Here is a 20,215-nt window from a genome sequence, read left to right as displayed (position 1 = left end):
GTTAAATGTACCGGTTATATTGTTCCTTAAAGATTTTTTATGGTTCTGCCATTATTGCACGTCATTGCACCTTGTGTTGGTACTACACAGAAACCTGTTTGCTAGGGCTGTACGGTGAAGCAATCTAACCGGCAGCAGAGGGACTTTTATTTTGAAGACTATAGCAGCAACATTGAACAGTCAGGGAAAAGGAAATATGAGATGAGTAAGTTAGTATACTCAGACAACCTGGGCATGTTTGTTACAGTAGAGTATATCCCCGAAAGTCAACCACTCCGACAGAAAATGTGTGCCTTTGTGCTTTTCGTTAATAAACAAAACGCCCTTACACACCAGTTGTTTCAAATGAAAATAATCTGGAGTGTAATGTTCAGGGTGGGGCTCGTGTCCGATTGTGTTTTTTCAAAAGAAAAGCCTATCAAGGCGGGACTTTAGCTTTGAAAAATGATCACAGGCAGCCATAAAATGACTGAGCTCCGCGTTGTTAGTAAACAGTAGTGTGGACTGTCAGGCCTAGGGACGGGTCTGAGCTCCCGAAGGATCCCGCTGTTCGGACTGATCTGTGCGCGGCCGTGTTTAACCTCACAGCCCCTGAACGTCCTGACGAACGTAAAGGAAGCCTCTGAACTCTTCAGTGTCTGCAGACTTTATATAATACATTTAACGTTAATTGTGCAAGTTTTTTGTTTGCTTGCTTGCTTCTCCTGCTAACTAAGTTACGGCTGCCCGAAAAAATCCAGTTTCACTTTCTAAATATAAAACCCCTCAAACGAGCTTCCATAAATCACATTTATGATGAACCCGGATCTTGAAGATCTCCACTGTTGGTAAGGTAAGATTACGAGGCTGAAGTTAATTTCTTATTCGAAAGTTTATAATTTTGTGTTCCACCTTAAATGTTGTAGCAGTGATAATGAAACAGCTGCACCATTTAAGGTGGAATGGAAAATTCTAATAAGAAGCCAGCTGTCATGGTAAGACATTTCGAGGTCGTTTCAAACTGAGCAGAAAAGCAAATATTCCAGATGTCATTTTTAAAATACGTACGAAACAGAACAGATAAGTGTAGATGAAGTCCATATGAACTGTTGACTATAAGGACTGTAGGACATAGATTATAATAATAAACTTAATTCTTACACGTAGCAGCTCAAAGTGCTTTAGACAAGTAATAATGTTCAGTAACAGTAATAAAAGAAAATAAAGTTTAATAATTTAACATGAAGAGTTTTAACTAAAACAAACAGAGACAATAATATGGATCAAATAAAAAATATGAATACAAAAAAGGTAGAACTTTTATTAAAAGCCACAAAAAACACATTATGCACAAATTATACCTCGGTTAATGTGTGTACTGAACCGTGTGTGCTGTTCCATGATTGTGTAGTGTATATTTCTGTCTACTTATAATGTCCATGTCAGATGCAGGTGATTGAGCATCCTGTGGAGAAACTGCGCTCAGCTCTCCGCTCCACTCGAAAGGACCTGATCCAGACCTATGAGCAGTACAGCCGAGAGGAAAAGAGGTTGCTGGAAGAGGGTCTCCTTCCTGGCAGTCCACTGTTCAGTCCCATCACCATTCACTCTGATTCAGACTGGATTCCTTCACACCCTGAAGCACCTCAGGATTTTCTGAGCTTCTACAGCAACCCGTACCGCAGCACACCTAACAATGGCCATAAGACCATCTACATACAGACTATTGGTTAGTATAAAGACCAACATTGTAGTACTGGTAGTTGGCCTTCTAACTGACAAGCCAAAAGGACCAGTATGAATTGAGGGCTTTAGAACATCCTATCAGTCACACTGAGATATGGTACAACAACCCAATGTTTAGGTGTGTTGGTGTTTCTTGGAGAGCATTGGGTCTGCCTTTAGTTCTCAAATGGAGTAGTATCTTGCACTGAGTCGATACCTTTCATGTTTATAATGTTGCCTTGGGTTTCTTCTGTCTGCAGGCTCTTTCGGTGAAGGAGCTGGGATCACTGAGCAGTATGTGGAGTGGCTGAGAGGATACTGTCAGGCGTTCTACTACGGCTTGGTGGTTAAGCTTCTACCACCAGTAACAATCGCGTCCACAGGCTGTACCTTCCGTGTCAACAGCAATACACATAACCTTCAGCTTCATGCTGGTAAGCGTTAATAGGCATTGTGCTTGTTTTGGATACCGAAGAGGTTGATTTTGGCCATTTCCGCTCATTGTCCTGTAGAGGGCAGTCAGTGCTCAGAGGAAGGGGCAGTGTTGGTTAGTTCTTTGGTTATTTTGTTTAACACATTTCAACGTGACCCCCAAACCGGATGTTTTCTTTCTCTGCCATTTTTTCACTCATTACTTACAGTCCTTTACTGACTGTTTTCTTGCCATGTTCATAGGAGAACTGCTGAATTTTCTGAAAAAGAAGAAGCCAAAAGATGCATTTTGCATTGTGGGGATCACGATGATTGATCTGTACCCAAAAGACTCCTGGAATTTTGTTTTTGGCCAAGCATCTCTCACTGAAGGTGATATTTAATGGAACTGTGTTGGTCAGATTTTCCAGTCTCCATGCTGAGATTTCTAATCCCTGTTATTCTGGATTAGCTGAATAGAGTTGCCACGTTCAGCATATCTGATGTAAATCCTGAGTGGCTGCATAGACTAAGACAACCACTGAAGGAATTAACATTCATTGTTTTACTGAATCCTTTGTTAGAACATTGCAGTTAACTTTGGATTTATTATTGATGAAGCTGTTTTATAGAATAGAAGTCTAAATATTCAGCATTTGTGCCACAGGAATGGGAGTTTTCAGCTTTGCCCGGTATGACGATGACTTTTACACAAGAAATTATGCAGGACGGCTGAAGAAGGCGATAAAGCTGAAGCCAGGAGACTATAGCATATTCCAGGGCTATTATACACCTCCAATCACCAGCACCCTGCTCTTCCGCTCATGTAAGGTGTGGCAGTCAGTGTAGTATCCTAAACCTTGTCTTAGGTCATGGTCCTCCAGCAGTCTTTTGGAAACATGAAGAAATAACAGAGACAATCTAAACCAGTCCTGTGAATTATTATTTATTGCACTATTTAGCTCTAACCTTATTACTTACCAAATGTATTGGTCATGAAATTACAAAAATTGCATACGTCAGTAAGATCAATGTTTGGCTACTTTAAATTTTGTGATGTTTTTCTCAAGAATTGCCATTGAGTTGTTTGTGTTTCTCTGGCAGACCCTGACACATGAGATTGGACACATATTTGGTGTCAAGCACTGTCTTTGGCTCCAGTGTGTTATGCAAGGCTCCAACCATTTAGAAGAATCAGACCGTCGGCCACCGGACATCTGCCCCATCTGCCTGAGGAAGCTACAGTCTGCCATTGGCTTTAAGATAGCCGACAGGTACAAGGTAAGAGGGGTGTATAGAGGTAAACTGTGCCAAAAATCACCTGTCACCTGCAGCCTGATCTCAGACAGGAAGCTAGCTATTCAGGCAACCAATCACAGAGCATTCTATCTTTTTCCAGTACACAAACCAATTCAAGCGTTTCAAGACTTGACCCCTTAAACCCTGTCAGCCTCTGAGATTGGTCATCATTTTAGAATTTGCATTCAAACAAGCCATGATTCTAAGCCAGTGCTACCAAAATGCTCCAAAATATTTTGATATCCTGGAAAACCAAATTTCTCTTTCTAAAATAAAGATGCTTGAAGTGGTATGTAAACATAGTCAGTCTCAAAATGTTCTACTTACTATCCACTCCATGTAATCCATGTATAGAAGCTATTCTATAAAAACAGTCTGTTTGGAATTCATTATTTCTGTGATGTCATGAGAACCAACTCATTTGCATGCAAATACCTGCTCAGCCTACAGCAGCCCCACCCATTCACTCTGAAGTTCTAGAGAGTGTTTCAGCTCTGAATGCTTTTTGAATAAGGAACAATACAGGGCAGCCCATCAGAGCAGACATCATTTACATATATCAGCCTTTAAGGTTCAGTAACAAAAGCAGCCTGTTTAATTCTAAGAGATAAAGATTTGGATAAAAAGTTGGAACATGGTCATGGAAAAATTAATCATGACCATTTTTGGTACATAAAACCTCACAAATGTCATAAGTGGACCTCAAGGGCTAAATAAAATACAAGAAAAACGTAGGACATATAATACATTTTATAATACTTATACAGTTGTTATGACCTTTATAGTACATTTTTTAAAAACTCAACCTGAAACCTACTTACCTTCTTTATTTGTATCTTGACTTTTTGGCCCAACATTGCAGTTTGACCCCCAAGACAAAAAAGTTTGGGCACCCCTGGTCTAATCCATTTTTTCTATGGGAAAAAACTACTGCAGTTTCTGAAAACCGCCCTTATTGTGCTCAACCAACAAGTTCCAAAGCCTGTACATTTTGGGTTATGTACACCCCCCCCCTTGTATATCACTGTTTCATTATGAGTAGACAAAATATATTGCTACATTTATGCTACATGCAAACGCCTGCTGCAGATTTGTCATCATAAGACTTAATGACCTTGTGAATCAGGTGACCTAATGGCATTTGCAAGAAAAATGTCTTTCAGAAAATTTTTGTTTACCATAAGATGTGGTGCAACAGTTGGGATTTTTGAAAACACTGTTCATTTTTCCCATAGAGACAAATGTTTAGACTTGGAGTCCTTAAGATTAATCTTAAAACTTAATGTTCAGTAACTACCATAAATTGATATGAAGATATGAGAGTGAGAAACTGAAGTGTGGGACACATATGGGCCTTTAGGTTCATGGGGTAATTCATGTAAAGCCAATAAACTAATATATATATATATATATATATACACACACACACACACACACTATACTATATGGCTGGGGTTTGAGCTGATTGTATTAATATTTATTATGTGTTATTGCTGGTCAGTGTGTTAATCTGAAGTGCCTCCTACAGGCTTTACTACACTGGATAGAGGATGGAGTGAGCAGTTCTGGACAACACTTGTGCAAACCCACTCAAGCTTTCCAAAGCTTCAGGGAATGGTTATGTAAGTGTCTGAGCATACTGGAAGATGAAATATTTTAATTATGTTATAGTCTCATGAGGGTGATAAGTGGAAAGATATTTGATGTATGGTGGATCTGGTTTATCTAGATCAAACAAAGAAGCTTTATTTGCCTTTTTTTGCACCTTGAATGTATGTAAGTTAACTAATTGAAAGTTCAATACAAAATACATTATTGTAAAATTATGATGAAATACAGTATTTCAAAAGATTTTGCTCAGATTACTTTATTTCAGGTCAAAAAATAAAAGGGTTTGTGTGGAATAATTATGTACATTATGTTGCTCTTCCAGACATGCAAAACATTTTGCAAAATCATCCTTTGGGAACATGTTCCAAATATACAAAATTCAAGTCTTATAATAGTGCTCAGTCTATAACAGTATGCTGCAAAATGGGAATTACCCTTTGAGAATTAACCTTCAAATGTAGACATTTTCACATCCTTGGCACAGTAATTATAAAAGGCGTTAACTCAGACTGACCGTTCCATTCTCATGCTCACATTGATATAGTTCTATTAAAGGTCTATTAAAGGTTGTGTTCACATTCTGTAGCTTTATATCTGAATAGATCTTCACATTAAAGTAGATCGGCTCATAGACAGTGGAGGAACAGTCACATGGCTGTTCTCCCCAGGCAGCACTCTTTGCATAACATGAGCAGTCTAAGATTGAGAGTTTCTTAAGTGGTGTGTCCTGTAGTTTAACAGTGATGTGAAAGCATTTACCTCGTTTTGACACATAGTGACAAAGTCTTAGGATTGATAAATATATGTCAGTGTCATGAGAAAAAAACATAATTGGTCCCAAAATGTGAATATAAAGTTAATGCAGCAGTAACTATGCAGTAGACGGTCGGTGTGCAAAATTCAGCAGAAACAATTTAAATAAAATTGCTAAATAATTCACTCTTAAAGTGTGTTTATTTAAAAAAATTAAATGACTAAAATATCTACAGCACTCTGTGTTTTTGTACCATGTACTATTGCCTTTTATCTCAATTCACTGCAATGCCTAAGTAATGAAATACAGTGAGTGGTCATTAAGGGAAGCCTAATACTGTACCTAACATCCTCAATAAGTTATGTTATGATAACTGTATCTTATGGTATCACAGTTCTACTACAATCAATCATTAGTCAATTTTTGCTTTTGCTTGATGGTGATCTCTTATTCTTTGTATGCTGTCAGCCTTGATCACCTTCTGCTTTCTCTTCTGTTTCTAAATATTTATTTAATTAATTATCTTATTAATTTTGTTGATTAATTTTCACATGTATAGAGGCATTGGGAGAGTCGCTTATCTTGTGTGTTATCTTGTTTATTTGCTCTCTGAAATGTGTGCACAATGCCCAGTTATCCCCTAGCTGGTGTGAAATAATAAACATTGTAGATTTTAACTTCTCAAACTCCAGACTTATTATTATTCAGTTATTAATGTTAATGATCGCTGTGACCTACATATTGGGCCTTGCATCAACATGCGTTTTCAATTATTAGATCACATTCAGTTTCACACCCAGGACGCTTTATAATTGGATTACGGTTTGGTCACTCAAACCACAGTCAGAGACAGATCTTGACAGCATTTTAACAGATGTGTAAATGGAAGGTATTTTTGTTATCTGTTTACAATTATGTGAGTGGAAATGCATCTGCTGAGCGCTGACTAGCAGCTGAGAAAATAAACAATAAGTTGAAAGATGTAGAATAAACAAGGCTGAGATTGACCCAAAACAAACAGCCTTCATGCACTCCAGGCCTCTGACAGTGTCCAGGCCAAGCATCATAAAGGAGGAAAAAAGTAAACAGAAGTAAAATGGTAGTGACACATGTTGATGTGCTTTTTATGCTGGAAAAGTATAGTCAGATCTCATCTGATCACAAGTGGGATGCATTTTACTGAAAGTGTAAATGGAATCTGGCCAAAGTTTGTCTAGATACGATCCAGACATGAAACACATGCAAGGTGTAAAAAGGCTCACTGAGTACGTAAAGTGTCTACTCAATGTTTAACATGTACTTAATTATGTACTTTAATTTATGAAGTTAAGTTGCCACTCGAAAGGTGCTTATGTGTTTGTGTAACTTCAGAAAGTCTCTGTTGTATCACAGCAGGTTCCGTTGCTTTAGTAAAAGTTCCATTTTCTTAAAGGAAATAATGATAAAAGCCAATTTTCCTAGTTTTTAGACTTTTAAAAATTGTTTTTAATCAAGTGAATTGCTTCTGTAGTGTAATATGGCTCAAAATGACCTCCCATGGGTTTCCACAGGACAAAGAACTGCATCAGGTTCAAAATGGTGTTGTACAATCACAACAGCGATCTGTCTTTTAGCTTTATATTTTATATTCTGGCTTTGATGGCTTCAGTTCCTGTGCCTAGAAACAACATGGAAACAAAATACTCTCAGGTGTATTAAAACATTATGCGTATGCATTATGAGATTTACTTACATATGCAAACCCTATTTTGGTAAAAGTCGGCTGCCATGATTTAATTAGCGCCTCTTTTAGTAAATCTGCCCCTGTTCAGATTTCACCATAGCATGTAAATAATAGCAAAACTGTTAGAGTATGCTGCATCGCTTCATTAAAGCGTATTCAAGTTTCTGAAAGCAATTTTGCTGCGATTTATACCCTGTGGAAAATATTTTTTGCAGCGTGTCTTACTTTAGGAGAATTCGCCTTGAACTGTTTTTTTTTTTTTTTAATAACTAAAACTAAACGTTCCTTTAAATTAGAAAATGATCATTCAGGATTTAACATTTGGATAGTTTTAGAACCCAGAGTAATCTCAGCAACAGTCTATGGGGAATATATACAATAGTCATAAACTGTTTACTTCAGTCTTTCCTCATCCTTTAAGAAACATATAAAGAGGTATTCTCCTTGCACACTTGTTTCAGCTCCTAGAGAGCTTGATGATATGGATCAGATATGTGAAAGAGCAGGAAACCTGCAGTGATTCTTCAGAGCTTTAACTGATCAAATTTAAGCTGTTGGAAAGTTCTGATTTTAGTGCACAGGAGATTTCGAGCTGATTTGAGCCATCAATGGTCTGTTAAGGCTAGAGTGGTTACAGACAACTATTTCAAGTTCTGATTCTATGGCCATCCAGAATTGTAACTAGAACTTACATGGATGAATGCAGAGGAGAGTGCGATGTGTCTAGGCTCAGGCTTCTGTTGTCATGGATATTTCAAACTTACCCCTCTCGTTAAGGCAATTTTGTGTATAATTGACAGGTGTGAGGACAAGGTAACCCAACCTTGCTGTTTCTGTCTATTCATCTGAAGCAATTGCTGTTCAAGAAGAATGTTATTGTTGAAATTTAACCACTGTCTCAAACTGTTATCCATTTTAAAGCTGTTCCATGATCAGCCATTCACAGATCTGATAGTTTCCCAAGTCCCAACTAAGTCCACAGAGAAGACAGCTTTCTTCAAGATTGACCTTGTAGGTTGGAGAGAATGTTCACCTCTAGGAATTCCTCTGGCATAACTTTATCTTCACTCACATGCTCAACTACAGGGATGTCCTGGCAAGGGCTGAAACACTTCTTTGTGCAAAGGTGACCTGTCTTCGCTGGACGTACCAGCCCAAGGAAAAGCGCTCCTAACCCCGTTCCCGCAGCACAGGAGTAGAAGGCCGAGCTGTAGTTTTGAGTAATGTCCACCAAAACACCTGGAAAACATTTGAAACAAATAATGAGCCAGCATTCAACAAAAATAGTAATTTTCTGTTTGAAAAAGTAAATATCTTTTAAGTGACAGCAAAATATTGAATGACACGCCTCTCATCCAGTCACAACTGTTTTAAGCGATACTTCCTCCATCAAATGAAGGAAAACCTCAGACAAAACGTCTCACAACAGAACAGTGGTGGTAATAAATTAGTTTTAGATTATTTAGGCTAAAAAGACAGTAAAAAAGTGTACTGGGGAATTTTAATTCAGACACACTTTTCCTTATCATAGCAACAGTAACTGCGGGAGTTGGAGCTTTTGCAAAGAGTCAATTCCAAAGGCCAGAGCACAGCAGCCTAGCATTCTGTAGTTGGCAGTCGGCTTCAGAATGTTCTAGAATAAGAACTTCAGTTGAATCAGAGTGAATGGAGGGAGAACATTCTAGAACCCAATAATCAAACACAGGTATAGTACATCAACCCCCACTTGGGTTTGTTAGAGAATGTTGGGTTGGTGTGATCTGACCTTAAAACAGCAGAAATAACATTTATTTACCTCCTAAAGGTGGTCCAGCAAGCCCCGCAAAGCTCTGGATGCAGACGTAAACGCCCACAGCTAAGGGCATTCTCTTGATGCCCACCACATCATCCTCAGCCAACATGGGTATGTGTGTGGATGCAATATTGCCTAACAAGAATCCATAGAGCACACAGCAGACTGCCAGTCCCCAGAAACCATCGACTACAGTGAAAAGCACAAGGACCAAACACATCAGCGTCACACATCCAAGCAGGACAAATATCTTCCTAATGCGGCCCCAGCTTAGAATCCAGCCAATAGCGAGACGTCCAAAGATCTCCGCCACAGCCATTATTGACAGCATGTAGGCTGCCTTGTCCCTTTCAGTACCCATGCTGGCACTAAGCTCCACCACATAGAGCTGCGGGGCAAAGAAGCCAAGTGTTGCAAAGAGACCGAATGCAGCATAGCACACGAAGCTGCCTTCCTTTAGCACTGTTAGGTCCAGGAGTTTGCTTCTGCTTGGCTCCTCTTGGCTTTGGTCCTGTTGGCTTTGGGGTATCTGAAAGGGGTCTGCCTCTTTTTGCTGTCGCACCACTTGAAGGCTCTGTTCTGGCTGCTCCTGTGACTGTGCACCTCCAGAGCTACAAGAACCATGGAGCTTGGAATCAGGGACAGAGCTGATGATCTCCTGCTTTCTGGATTTCAGAGGTTGAGTGAAACACTCATTAGCAGTCTTAGGCTTGATGATCAAGGGCCGAAGCAGAAGTCCACACATAACAACGGTACCCTGTAATATTCCAAGCACCACCATTGTGTGTCTCCAGCCAATATGTGTCTTAAGTGCTGTGAATGCTGCAAAAAAAGTTTAGGGCACAAATGAAACATACATATTATCTGAGCTTAGATAGAAATGCACTGATACAAAAACCACTGCTCCTTGACTGCCACTTAAATGCAAGTATATGTAATATGAGTATTTGCAATACCAATACCATTAAGATTAATGTCATGTAATAGAAACCACATTTGAGTGCAAATATTTAGTTGTTACAACAAAAAAAAAATCATAGTGGTATCAATATTTGGTATCAACTGATTGTATATAATATGAAGATAAAGGTATGCCTTTTACTGAAAAGATGATATCAGACAGTGTCAGTTCTGGCTTAAATATTGTAGGCTAACTCATGTTTTTACAAAACAGACACGTGCATTCAGATGAAGTGACTAACTGGACAGTGAGTGAAACAGCCGAGCTCGGTTGTTCTTACCTGGTGCAAAAGCAAATATGGCAAAGGATTCTCCTGTAGAGGCCATAGCAGTCACCAGGGAGCGACGTTTACTGAAATACTGGGACAGGATTGTGACAGTGGGGAGAAATGTCAGGCAGTAGCCCAATCCTTAAAGGAGACAAAGTCAAAGTGTGATGATATTTCACTCAGCTTTTGAGACGTGGAGTTTTACTTGTCAAGGGCAAATATCATCGTACTACTTTATACTATGTATCAAATATCATAATACTACTTTATACTGTTTATCAAATATCACAGTACTACTTTATACTGTTTATCAAATATCATAGTACTCATTTATACTTGTTTTGCACCTAAGCAAAGACAGTACTGTACCAAAGTCAGAGACCACCCTTCATTAATTTAATCTGCAGTCAAACCAGCCAAGTACAAATACAAATTAGACATAACCATGTACATAAGGAAGGAGAAAGCCAAAGGAAAATAGGCACAAAAAAACAGGAGTTTCTGTTTAAGGCCTGCACTCAAAAAATGATTCAGCTAGTTCTAAATAATAATTGCGACTAAATAAAACTGTTTTTACAAATAAAATTATTATTAGAATCAATTGAATACTTATTTGATGCTAGCAAAGAAGTAAAAATTCAAATGGCATATTTCACTTATTCGGTTAAATTAACGGATGCCGAGATGAAGACGACGGCGAGACAGACATTGCTAGGCTCCCTGCACTGCTGCACTTGAGTGTTACTGTTTCCTTCACCTACCAAATTCGCAGCTGTTATAGAGTAAAACCTAGCTAGCTACCATGAGCATGCTGTTACACACCAGCTGAGCATTGTGCTGATAAACGGCCAGCAAAGTTAAACCCTGTCAACACGTCTGTTGAGCGTCTCAATAAATATCTACCCATGAAGCTTTACTTTAATTCATTTGTCACTAGTCAGGTTAAGTAGTCTCAGTGTAGTGGTAACGTATCTTAGCTAGTTAGCTTAATAGTTATGTATCCTAACTAGCTAGCCGTAGCCAACTAGCTAAGTAACATTAGCTTGCTAGCTAGCTAGCAAACGCTGCTAGCTGATGTCAGTTGTCAGATTGAGTTGCTGTGAATTTCACTCCATTTATGATTTGTCTCTTGGGCAGAAAATGTGGGCAGCACACTAACTTAGCTAACGTTGACTAATCGGCTGTATTGTTTCTTGAAAGGGGAAATTTCATCATTTTTCAAAATTTCTGTATAATTCTATGGATGAGATGTAAACGGTCATTCAGAGTGGTTTGGGGTGAAATAGTTCATTCATTGTAGAGATTCAGATTTCTTTATAGTGGTGGTGGTGGTGGTGGAACCAGAGGTCACAGTATCTACAACACAAATATAGCCATTTTATTTTGACTATCCAAAACCACCAGTGAACCACACTGCATACATTTGGGAATTTTATGACATGCAACAGAATGCAATAAAAAAATCAACAAAAATTTTAATATTCAATAAAGTATTAATTGATAATGTGTTGTCTTGTCCAAAATGCTAGCACAAAGGAGATGTGCTTCCTTACAACACTGTATAGTAGAGTGGTCAAATTGGTCCCGGAGATCTACATTCTGGGAGAGTTGTAATATTCAGATGCTTCTAAAGGCCGTCATTAAATCAGCTGTGTTTTATTTAGGGTTGAAGCTAAATTCTGTAGGGTGGTGGAACACGAAACAGGAACAATGGCTCACTTGTTTTATTCATGTAACAGTTAACACTAGTAATTAAGTATATTTTACTTAAAATCACCTTAAGTTAAATTTACTTAAAAAACCAAATGCAAATTGTTGCGAAACTTTTTTTTCAGTAAATTTATTTTTTTCAGTGTGGTAGATCATCAAAACTGTCACCATCAGACAAACAGCACTTAAAGCTTTCCTCTTTGAGAGAGAGGAGAAAATCAAGTTCCACTCTTGCTATATATCTGAAAAATCCACAGGTGAATCTGTCCATTTTTCCACTGTGAGAAGACAACTCAACACTGTGAGTCTGAAAGGATGTGTAGCTGCCAATAATCTGTTACTTAGAAAAGGAAATAGAAAAATAAGAAAATTGCAAATCAAACAAAGAAGCTGCTGGTGTTCTCAGAACAATGGACTGACCACCCCAGAGTCCAGACCTCAATGTCACTGAATGTCTTTGGGATTGCTGGACTGTGAGAAGCAGAAAATGCAACCAGCGTCCAAGACCGAACTTTGGAGATGTGGAAAAAATATCAGTGCAGCTTTTTTTGAAAACTGAAAGTAAGTCTCCTGGAAAGAATGAACGTTGTAATAAAGGTAAAGCCTGGACACCTTAAATACTGAAAATTTTGTATTACATGAAGCTGTTGAGGCTTCCGGGTAAAAGTGAAGGGTGATTTCTGACGTTTGCACAGTACTGTTTTACACTATTACATTACATTATTTATTACCTATTATGCAAAAGAAAAATGAACACTAAATAGAGTTATCTGTTATTGGAGCATTTATCTTTTGAAAAAGATAAGAACTATTTCTGAACAACACATTTGATCGGTATTGTAATCTTGACCACTACCTTCACATTATTCTATATTCTCATGTGCTTAAAACCCTTATTAGAGCAAATGGCTTTGATTACCAGCAACAATCCCGATAGTGATGTAAATCTGACTGATGTAGCTGGCGAACGCAGTGGAAATTGTTCCCAAGGAAATGAGGAATCCTCCAAGTATCACAACGGGCTGGAAGCCAAATCGATTACTCAGCACAGTTGACAGCGGCGCTGAGCCAACAAGCAATATGTATATGGACGAGAAGGGTAAACAGATGAGCACACAAACATCAAGTACGATTTCCGCCAAAGCTGGTTTGGCAGTGACCCAAATGGATCTTACCTGTGAAAGTCATTACAAACACGCATATTGAGATGATCCATGAAACTCGACTGTTGCTCTCATTAAACTCGCACATAAGATCCTTTAGGAAAATGCCAAAGCTTTTGATGACCCCGTAGGTGAAGACCTCCACAAGAAAAAAGGCCACAGCCACAATCCAACCCCAGCCTCCATCTGGGACCTCAGAATAGACTTTAGGTCCCAGACAACCATCTTTTCTGAAGATCCACAATGCCATGGTTAGAGAAGTCAAAACTGTGAAATAAAAACACAAACAACAAAGTTTACTTGTGTAGAATATTAATGCCTTGTGTCATTCAGTAGCAGATGTCACACAGAGTACTGCAGTGTTACACATATTTTTTTGGACAGTGAAATCAAAATTGTTTTTGCTGTATGCAGTTCCTGGGAATTAAAGGTGAAAATGTTAAATAGAAGCAGAAGATACGAGACAGCATCTTTCTGGGTAATTTGGGCATACTATATTTTATGCCTTTGAATTATAACAACTTTCAATATTCACACAGTTAACCTAAACAGAGTAAACGTTGGTAGACAGCTTGCACAGTAATTATGTTGAGTCTGCTAACAGCTGACATCATTTTCCACTATTATCTTTTGAGACGTTTTGCCAAGCCTTTGTATATATATTTAGGTTTTACGTTTTTAAGCTTATAATCAATTGATGTCCTGAAAAAGTGAATGTATAACTACAACATGGAATTCGTCCTTATTGCCTGTGCTTAGTAACTATGCACAGATGCACTATACCAAAACTATATTCTCCTGTGTGCAGTGTACAGCTCTAAACTCCAAATTCTGGACAGATAATTATAGTGTTCATTCAGGTACATATTTATCTGCACATGAATACACGTCACTAAAATATTTCTGTCTACTTCTTGGGAGCTCTGAAATGGCATTTAAATGATCATAGATTTTTAAATTATCTGTATATCTTTTTTCTCTTCGATCTTAATGCTGCCTTGATAAATTTCGCTTGACTGACTTGGTTTGCCTCTCTGGCCCAGTCTTAAACTATGAAGGGGATAACAATACTGAGTTACGTTGGGAGTTCCTCAAGGATCAATTCTGGGCCTATTTATTCTTTAACCTCTTAAATGACCAGGGCCCACTGGCAGGCCCAAAGTTTTAGTACTTCTATGATCTAAGAATAACTCAGCTAGTTTGCATTATAGTCAAGTAGTTTTTGAATAATAAGACTAAGTATGTAATAACCCTTAGGAGGTTGACCTATGTATGCTTTGATGAACTGATAAAATTTTAAAAAATAATTACTTTCAGCAACATGCAGACAACACACAGCTAGACTTGTGGAGTAGATATACATCCTGTTCAGCTCCAACAACTACATTTAGTATGATAAAGAGAAACACACAGAACTTCTTCTGACTGGTCTAAAGCTTTGTAATTATGTTATACCTTGGATGCAGTGGCATCAGTGAAAAAAAGGACCTCCATATGAAAATTACTTTAAATGTTTGTTATGTCTTAAACAAGTCATACTTTGGCATGTCTTTAACAAGGCATGCCACTCCACCTACGACCATCTAATGTTAACCTAAATGCTTAAGTCTGACTACCTATTTAAAATTTTATACTTACATAAATAATAAATATATCAAGCTGAAGCTTGTGAGGAAACCATCTGAAAATGGTTACCATGGATGAGATGCATTCTGAGTAAGAAGTAGATAAGTTAGATCTGTCTGTGGTGTTGATGGAAGCTAACTGTTGAGATATGTTGTTAAGAAATCTGTGGTCTTTTTGTGAGACATGACTGTACAACCGTGTCAGTATGTATATGAGGGCCCCGTGAAGATTGTAATTGGCCTGGTCACCACAGCAGCCGCTTTGATTTATAATCAAAGTAGGATTTTCTGTGTTTGTAGTCCGTAAGTGGCCAAAAGACTACATTTGATATCATAAACTAAGTGATTACTCACTTTTTAGCCATACCATTCAGTCAGTGAGAGAGAAATAGGGTATGGGACATTGCTACTAAAAGGGGCGTGGCCTAATTGTCTGAAATTCGCTCCTCACGTGATGACAACATGACGTCGCGCCATATCAACACATCAGTGAGGCGGCGCCGCAGGACAGAGCAGCTCCACCAAAACAGCTCGTGTTCGGTGAGAACTTTTCGAAGTAATCCATTTTTAATTCACGCTGTCGGCTTTTAGACCTTTTTAAATGCCTGCTGTTGTTTTTTTTTTTGCTGTCCTCTGTCGTCGCTAGGAAGTTAAGAAGCAGCTGCAGCAGAGCAAAGAAAACTGGGGCGCGTTTGAACTGCGCAGAACCGCGCATGCGCACTGAGGCCAAAGTCATTCTTCATAAGTGCACGTGTGTAGTGTGTTAGATCAGAGACCCCTGCAGGGCTCCGCTTTATTTAGCGTAATGTGGTAATTAACCACAGTTATGATGTTTTATAGTCTATAACTTTTACATTAAAGTCTCTGTACGACACATAACACTTCTTACTCAGGTCAGTAGGTGAAATGTCCTTCGCCTAATTCAGCATAGCCGGCGCTGTTTACCTCACAGAGGAGGCCAAATGTAAGTGACTTGGGAAATTCATTTAAAAGGGATTTATGCGTCAACTCACTCATAGAAAAACTTAAATCTGATCATTAGACCCTAAATGCCGTTGTACAGAGCAATACAATTAGAAATCACCCAAAGTAGCCTATGTTATCTGTGCTCGCATACTGAGGGCAATATTGACCGATATAGTGTTAAGATCAATAACAGGCCAGTGGCACACAGTTATATACTCAGGGTGGTGCCAACTGGGATTTGTCTAATCACTTTAAAACTTTTTGTTCCTGCCATCAGCATTTTAACCCATCAGTGTACTACTACATATATCTTTTACATTTTCTTTGGTCCATATTTTTATTTGCTTGTTTGAGCACAAATCTGAAGAACTTTTTCAAATCGATCAAACCATATGGCTAAATTTTGAGTGATATTACTCTGGTTATCATATTACATATTACATTCAGTTTTTTGACCACTAGATCAGGACAACTGACTACTTCAACAAAACAACAGAAAATCTAAATTTCATTGTGAATACAAGTATGAAAAAGTATGTAGTCAAAACCCCAAAAGGCTACTGTTAGATATTTATCAAAAGAATAACTATACAAAATTTCATCACTTTAGACTAAACAGAGCAAGATCTGTAGCTTTTTTCCTCATCATACTAATCGTAGTTGCACATGAATGGGTTAGGATTCAAATGTCCAAATTTTGTACATTTTGTCACAGAAGAAGCAGAGAAGAAAAAAAGTTCTTACCTGCTCTCTCAGGTTACGGAGAAAAAACACAATTTATGTGCTGCCTGCCACTGCAGTGTGCTTTCTGCCAGGAGTACATGTGGTGTCTGGAGCTGCGGCTGCTGGATAAAAATGCAGCTCGCCTGGTGGGAGGTTACAGCCGTGTGAGCTTTGAGGATTGGGTTACACTCAGCTCTGATTGAGAAATCATGCTCTTAACCCCCTTTTCCTATGGAGTACATATGGTACATTTGAAATTGTAGGACCTGTTTATCTGCTCCTCTCTGTGTTTGCAGTGCTCTGAGTCGGTATTGAGGTACTGAATTTGACTGGCCTGAGCATTTTTGCAAGAGGACCGGTGCATTAAGTGAAGTTTGTTAGCCTGTTATGTAACAGCTGTTACTGCTGGGCTAGAAAGTCTCCTGGGACCCAGAGGAGAGAACACACTCTCTTCATAGGCCTAGTGGACTTTACGTTGAATAAAGGGGCAGAGAGAGGGTCCTGTAGCTAGTCATTGCTTTCAAGAATAAATTTGGTTAAAATTAGCTTTTCACTGGAGGTTACCATACATGTCTTCACTTTGCACAGTTGTTTATATGTTTTGCACAAGTAAAACAGATAAGTTGTAGGACTAAATGAAATGGGAGGGGAAAAAAAAGGTTAGGCTACTTGCTGAATTTAACATTTTGAGGGGAAATATTTTGAGGATTTCATGTTTTATTTTTTCCATTACGGTAAACCCAGTAAATAAATACTAATTATGTGTTGCGGACATATTCAATATTCAAGTCTGTAGAGGATGTTTAACTTATTTTCAATTAGAAAATCAGCTATAGACACATAGCTCCAATAGCAGTTTCCCAATTTGCCTGTTAAATGTAACTTTGTGAATTTTTACGAACATTTATTCTTTTTGCTTCCCAGAATGGCAGAAGCTGGATTTGGCGTGCTGCTACTGTTTTGCTGCTTGTTCTCAGGACTGGTGTATTACATCAACAGTTGCCTTGAAAATGGAGACAAGACAAAGACTAGAGAAAGGCCCAATTTTATCATCATCCTGGCAGATGATATTGGCTGGGGAGACCTGTGGACAAAACAGTTTGACGGTACTACACCCTGGCTGAACATGTTAAAGCTGGAAGGCAAAAGGTAGAGTGAAATGTATAGTTATATATAGGCTTTTTATATTCTAAAAGCATTAAGGGGGTACAACAAATAAATAGGCATTTTTAGATGAAAATTATTGGTCAGTCGTTGTTCTTCATGAAGCTAAAAGGACCACACAGTGTATTGAAAATATATTACATTGTATTCTGTGCATATTTTGAAACATTGACAACTGAATGCAAAGCTGTATGAAACATATTCACAGTTTTGTTGTACTGATTTGGCCAGCATTGTATCATAACATAGTTTCTATCCTGATTTTGTACGTCCATTTATTTATTTATTGTCCTGATTGTGCGCTGTCATTTTCCAGGTTTACGGACTTCCACTCTCCTGCCTCGACATGCTCCCCCTCGCGTGCTGCGCTGCTGACTGGCAGACACGGCTTACGCAATGGAGTCACTCACAACTTTGCAGAAGGCTCTGTCGGAGGACTTCCACTCAATGAGACGACGTTTGCTCAGCTCCTGCATGATGCTGGCTATTATACTGCCATGATTGGTAGACACAGCGTGCTTTTAAATCACTATTCAGCATAACACTGTGATTAACATTCTGATGGTTTTTAGTGAGCAAGCTCAGAAAGGCCTGATGCTGTGATTAGCTCCTAATTAATGCATGCCACACTGTCTCCACGGTGACTCAAGTTTAACTGAAGGCCAAAACATAATAGTCATAGTGATGTTTTTTGCATTGTGATTATCTTTACCAGTCACTGTGGTACTGCAAATTTCTTTAGAATTGATCAGAAAAAAATATAATACTGATCTAATTTTTGGCTACAGGAAAATGGCATCTTGGACACAATGGTCCCTACCATCCAATCCACAGAGTTAAGTACAATTCTGTAATATTTTGAACTGAATTACAAAGATACTATAAATGGTGCACCTCATCTATTAACACACTGTAGTGTCTTGGAAGTAGTTTGTCATTAATAGACCTAATGTACAGTGATAGGACAGAATTATAAAGTAAGGCTGCATAGTACATTAGGTATATTAGGGTTGTCATGATTTTGAAAAAATCAATTAATAGGAATGTATGCTCTGAATTAATCAGCTTAGTGATTTGTCCCCAATCTGAGTGATAAACAGGGTATCCACTGGTTATTATAAAGCAGGCTAAAGATTCTTTACTGGGGGGAGCTTTTAGCGCTCAAATCAGTTTTTTTGTGCATCACAGAAATGAAGAATAAAGATTCAAGCAGAAATGAGCATTATCATAGAGACGTTACTTCAGCTATAAAGTGAAGATTTGCTATTTAACTGTATGTTTGGCTATGAGAAATTCAGCATTACCGATATCTCAGACTTTCTCAAAGACTGGCAATAAAATGACCTTATGACCATTTAACTGAATTTGCTGAAACCTGCTAATACCCTGCAGATATTTCCAATTCTTTGCTGTCTTTTGCAGCAAGAAACAAAGCCTGATGGGCAAAATGTCTCACTGTATTTTTCCCACAAAGTGCTTCTTATTATTTTCAGTAATTTATTCTGGAATCTTTGAAAAGCTTTGTGTAGTATGTTATTGTTCAGGGAAGCCCATTTATATAATTTACCCTTCAGAAAAACACGGATTACTCAAATGATATTCGTCAAAATAAATAATAGATTATTCAATTGCTAATATAATTGGTAGTGACAGCCCTACAGTATATTGTTGATGTTTATTGCAGTGTTGGTCTACACAGTACTAATATTGCTGTGCAGTATGCAAATTAGCTTCTCTGACTGAATGTTTTATTGGGTGCTGTGAGCATCCTGACCAATCACATTTGTTATTTTGGATGATATTTGGAATAAACAAAGCACATGATCCAAAAAATGTAAATCGTTTTGGTTAAAAATGCTGCAGGCCAGTCCCTAACCATGTTACATGAAGGATTCACTAATTTGTTTTCAATATAATGTAAGGTATATTGCAATCATACTATGTATCAGTATAATTGCACTTTGTCACCACATGAAGGAATTTTATACAGTGAACTTTGTCCACATTGTGCAGCACCAACCATAATATTGAACTACTGCCTTAATTTCTCCTCTAAACACATATTTCTGTTAAGTCATAATTAGCTCCATTTGAGTAGTTGAATCGTATATGAAGGAAGAGTATGATATTCAGAAAGATTTAACTACATGCACTTGTTTTTCTCTACTACAGGCTTCGACTATTACCTGGGTATCCCATATAGTAATGACATGGGCTGCACTGACAAGCCTGGCTTTGACCTCCCCAGCTGTTTCCCATGTGAGCAAAGTAAACATAGCAGGTGAGCTCATACATGTCTAACTCATAGGAGTTCAGCATATATATCTGATGCATATAGATT

General features: G+C 38.2%; 3 protein-coding genes across 6 annotated transcripts in view; 2 read left to right on the top strand and 1 right to left on the bottom strand.

Moving 5' to 3' along the window:
* Window positions 1-436: 436 nt before the first annotated feature.
* LOC118809487 (archaemetzincin-2) lies at window positions 437-6,456 on the top strand. The gene is made up of 7 exons (XM_036572862.1): window positions 437-832; window positions 1,426-1,708; window positions 1,965-2,138; window positions 2,380-2,508; window positions 2,783-2,946; window positions 3,220-3,396; window positions 4,943-6,456. Exons 2-7 carry the CDS (start codon window positions 1,426-1,428, stop codon window positions 5,072-5,074), a joined length of 1,059 nt encoding a protein of 352 aa, XP_036428755.1. The 5' UTR covers window positions 437-832; the 3' UTR covers window positions 5,075-6,456.
* Window positions 5,266-16,947, bottom strand: LOC118809484 (monocarboxylate transporter 7). The gene is made up of 6 exons (XM_036572853.1): window positions 16,732-16,947; window positions 13,409-13,663; window positions 13,153-13,296; window positions 10,536-10,664; window positions 9,298-10,116; window positions 5,266-8,741 (listed from the first exon to the last, which is right to left on the bottom strand). Exons 2-6 carry the CDS (start codon window positions 13,644-13,646, stop codon window positions 8,500-8,502), a joined length of 1,572 nt encoding a protein of 523 aa, XP_036428746.1. The 5' UTR covers window positions 13,647-13,663; window positions 16,732-16,947; the 3' UTR covers window positions 5,266-8,499.
* The window catches only part of arsg (arylsulfatase G), a 15,529-nt gene continuing 10,807 nt past the window's right edge, over window positions 15,494-20,215 (top strand). For 2 of the 4 annotated variants that reach the window (XM_036572849.1, XM_036572852.1), the window contains exons 1-5: window positions 15,494-15,561; window positions 17,635-17,859; window positions 18,191-18,378; window positions 18,663-18,710; window positions 20,047-20,155. In XM_036572849.1, coding sequence (XP_036428742.1) covers window positions 17,636-17,859; window positions 18,191-18,378; window positions 18,663-18,710; window positions 20,047-20,155 — 569 coding nt within the window. In that variant the 5' untranslated portion in view covers window positions 15,494-15,561; window position 17,635. Of the gene's footprint in view, window positions 15,578-15,653; window positions 15,986-17,634; window positions 17,860-18,190; window positions 18,379-18,662; window positions 18,711-20,046; window positions 20,156-20,215 lie in introns of those variants that run through there. The other 2 variants (XM_036572851.1, XM_036572850.1) reach the window with 2 other exon arrangements.

The sequence above is a fragment of the Colossoma macropomum genome, unplaced genomic scaffold (assembly GCF_904425465.1).
Source record: "Colossoma macropomum unplaced genomic scaffold, Colossoma_macropomum, whole genome shotgun sequence".
Lineage (NCBI taxonomy): Eukaryota > Metazoa > Chordata > Actinopteri > Characiformes > Serrasalmidae > Colossoma > Colossoma macropomum.
This window is presented reverse-complemented; position numbering and strand designations above follow the sequence as displayed.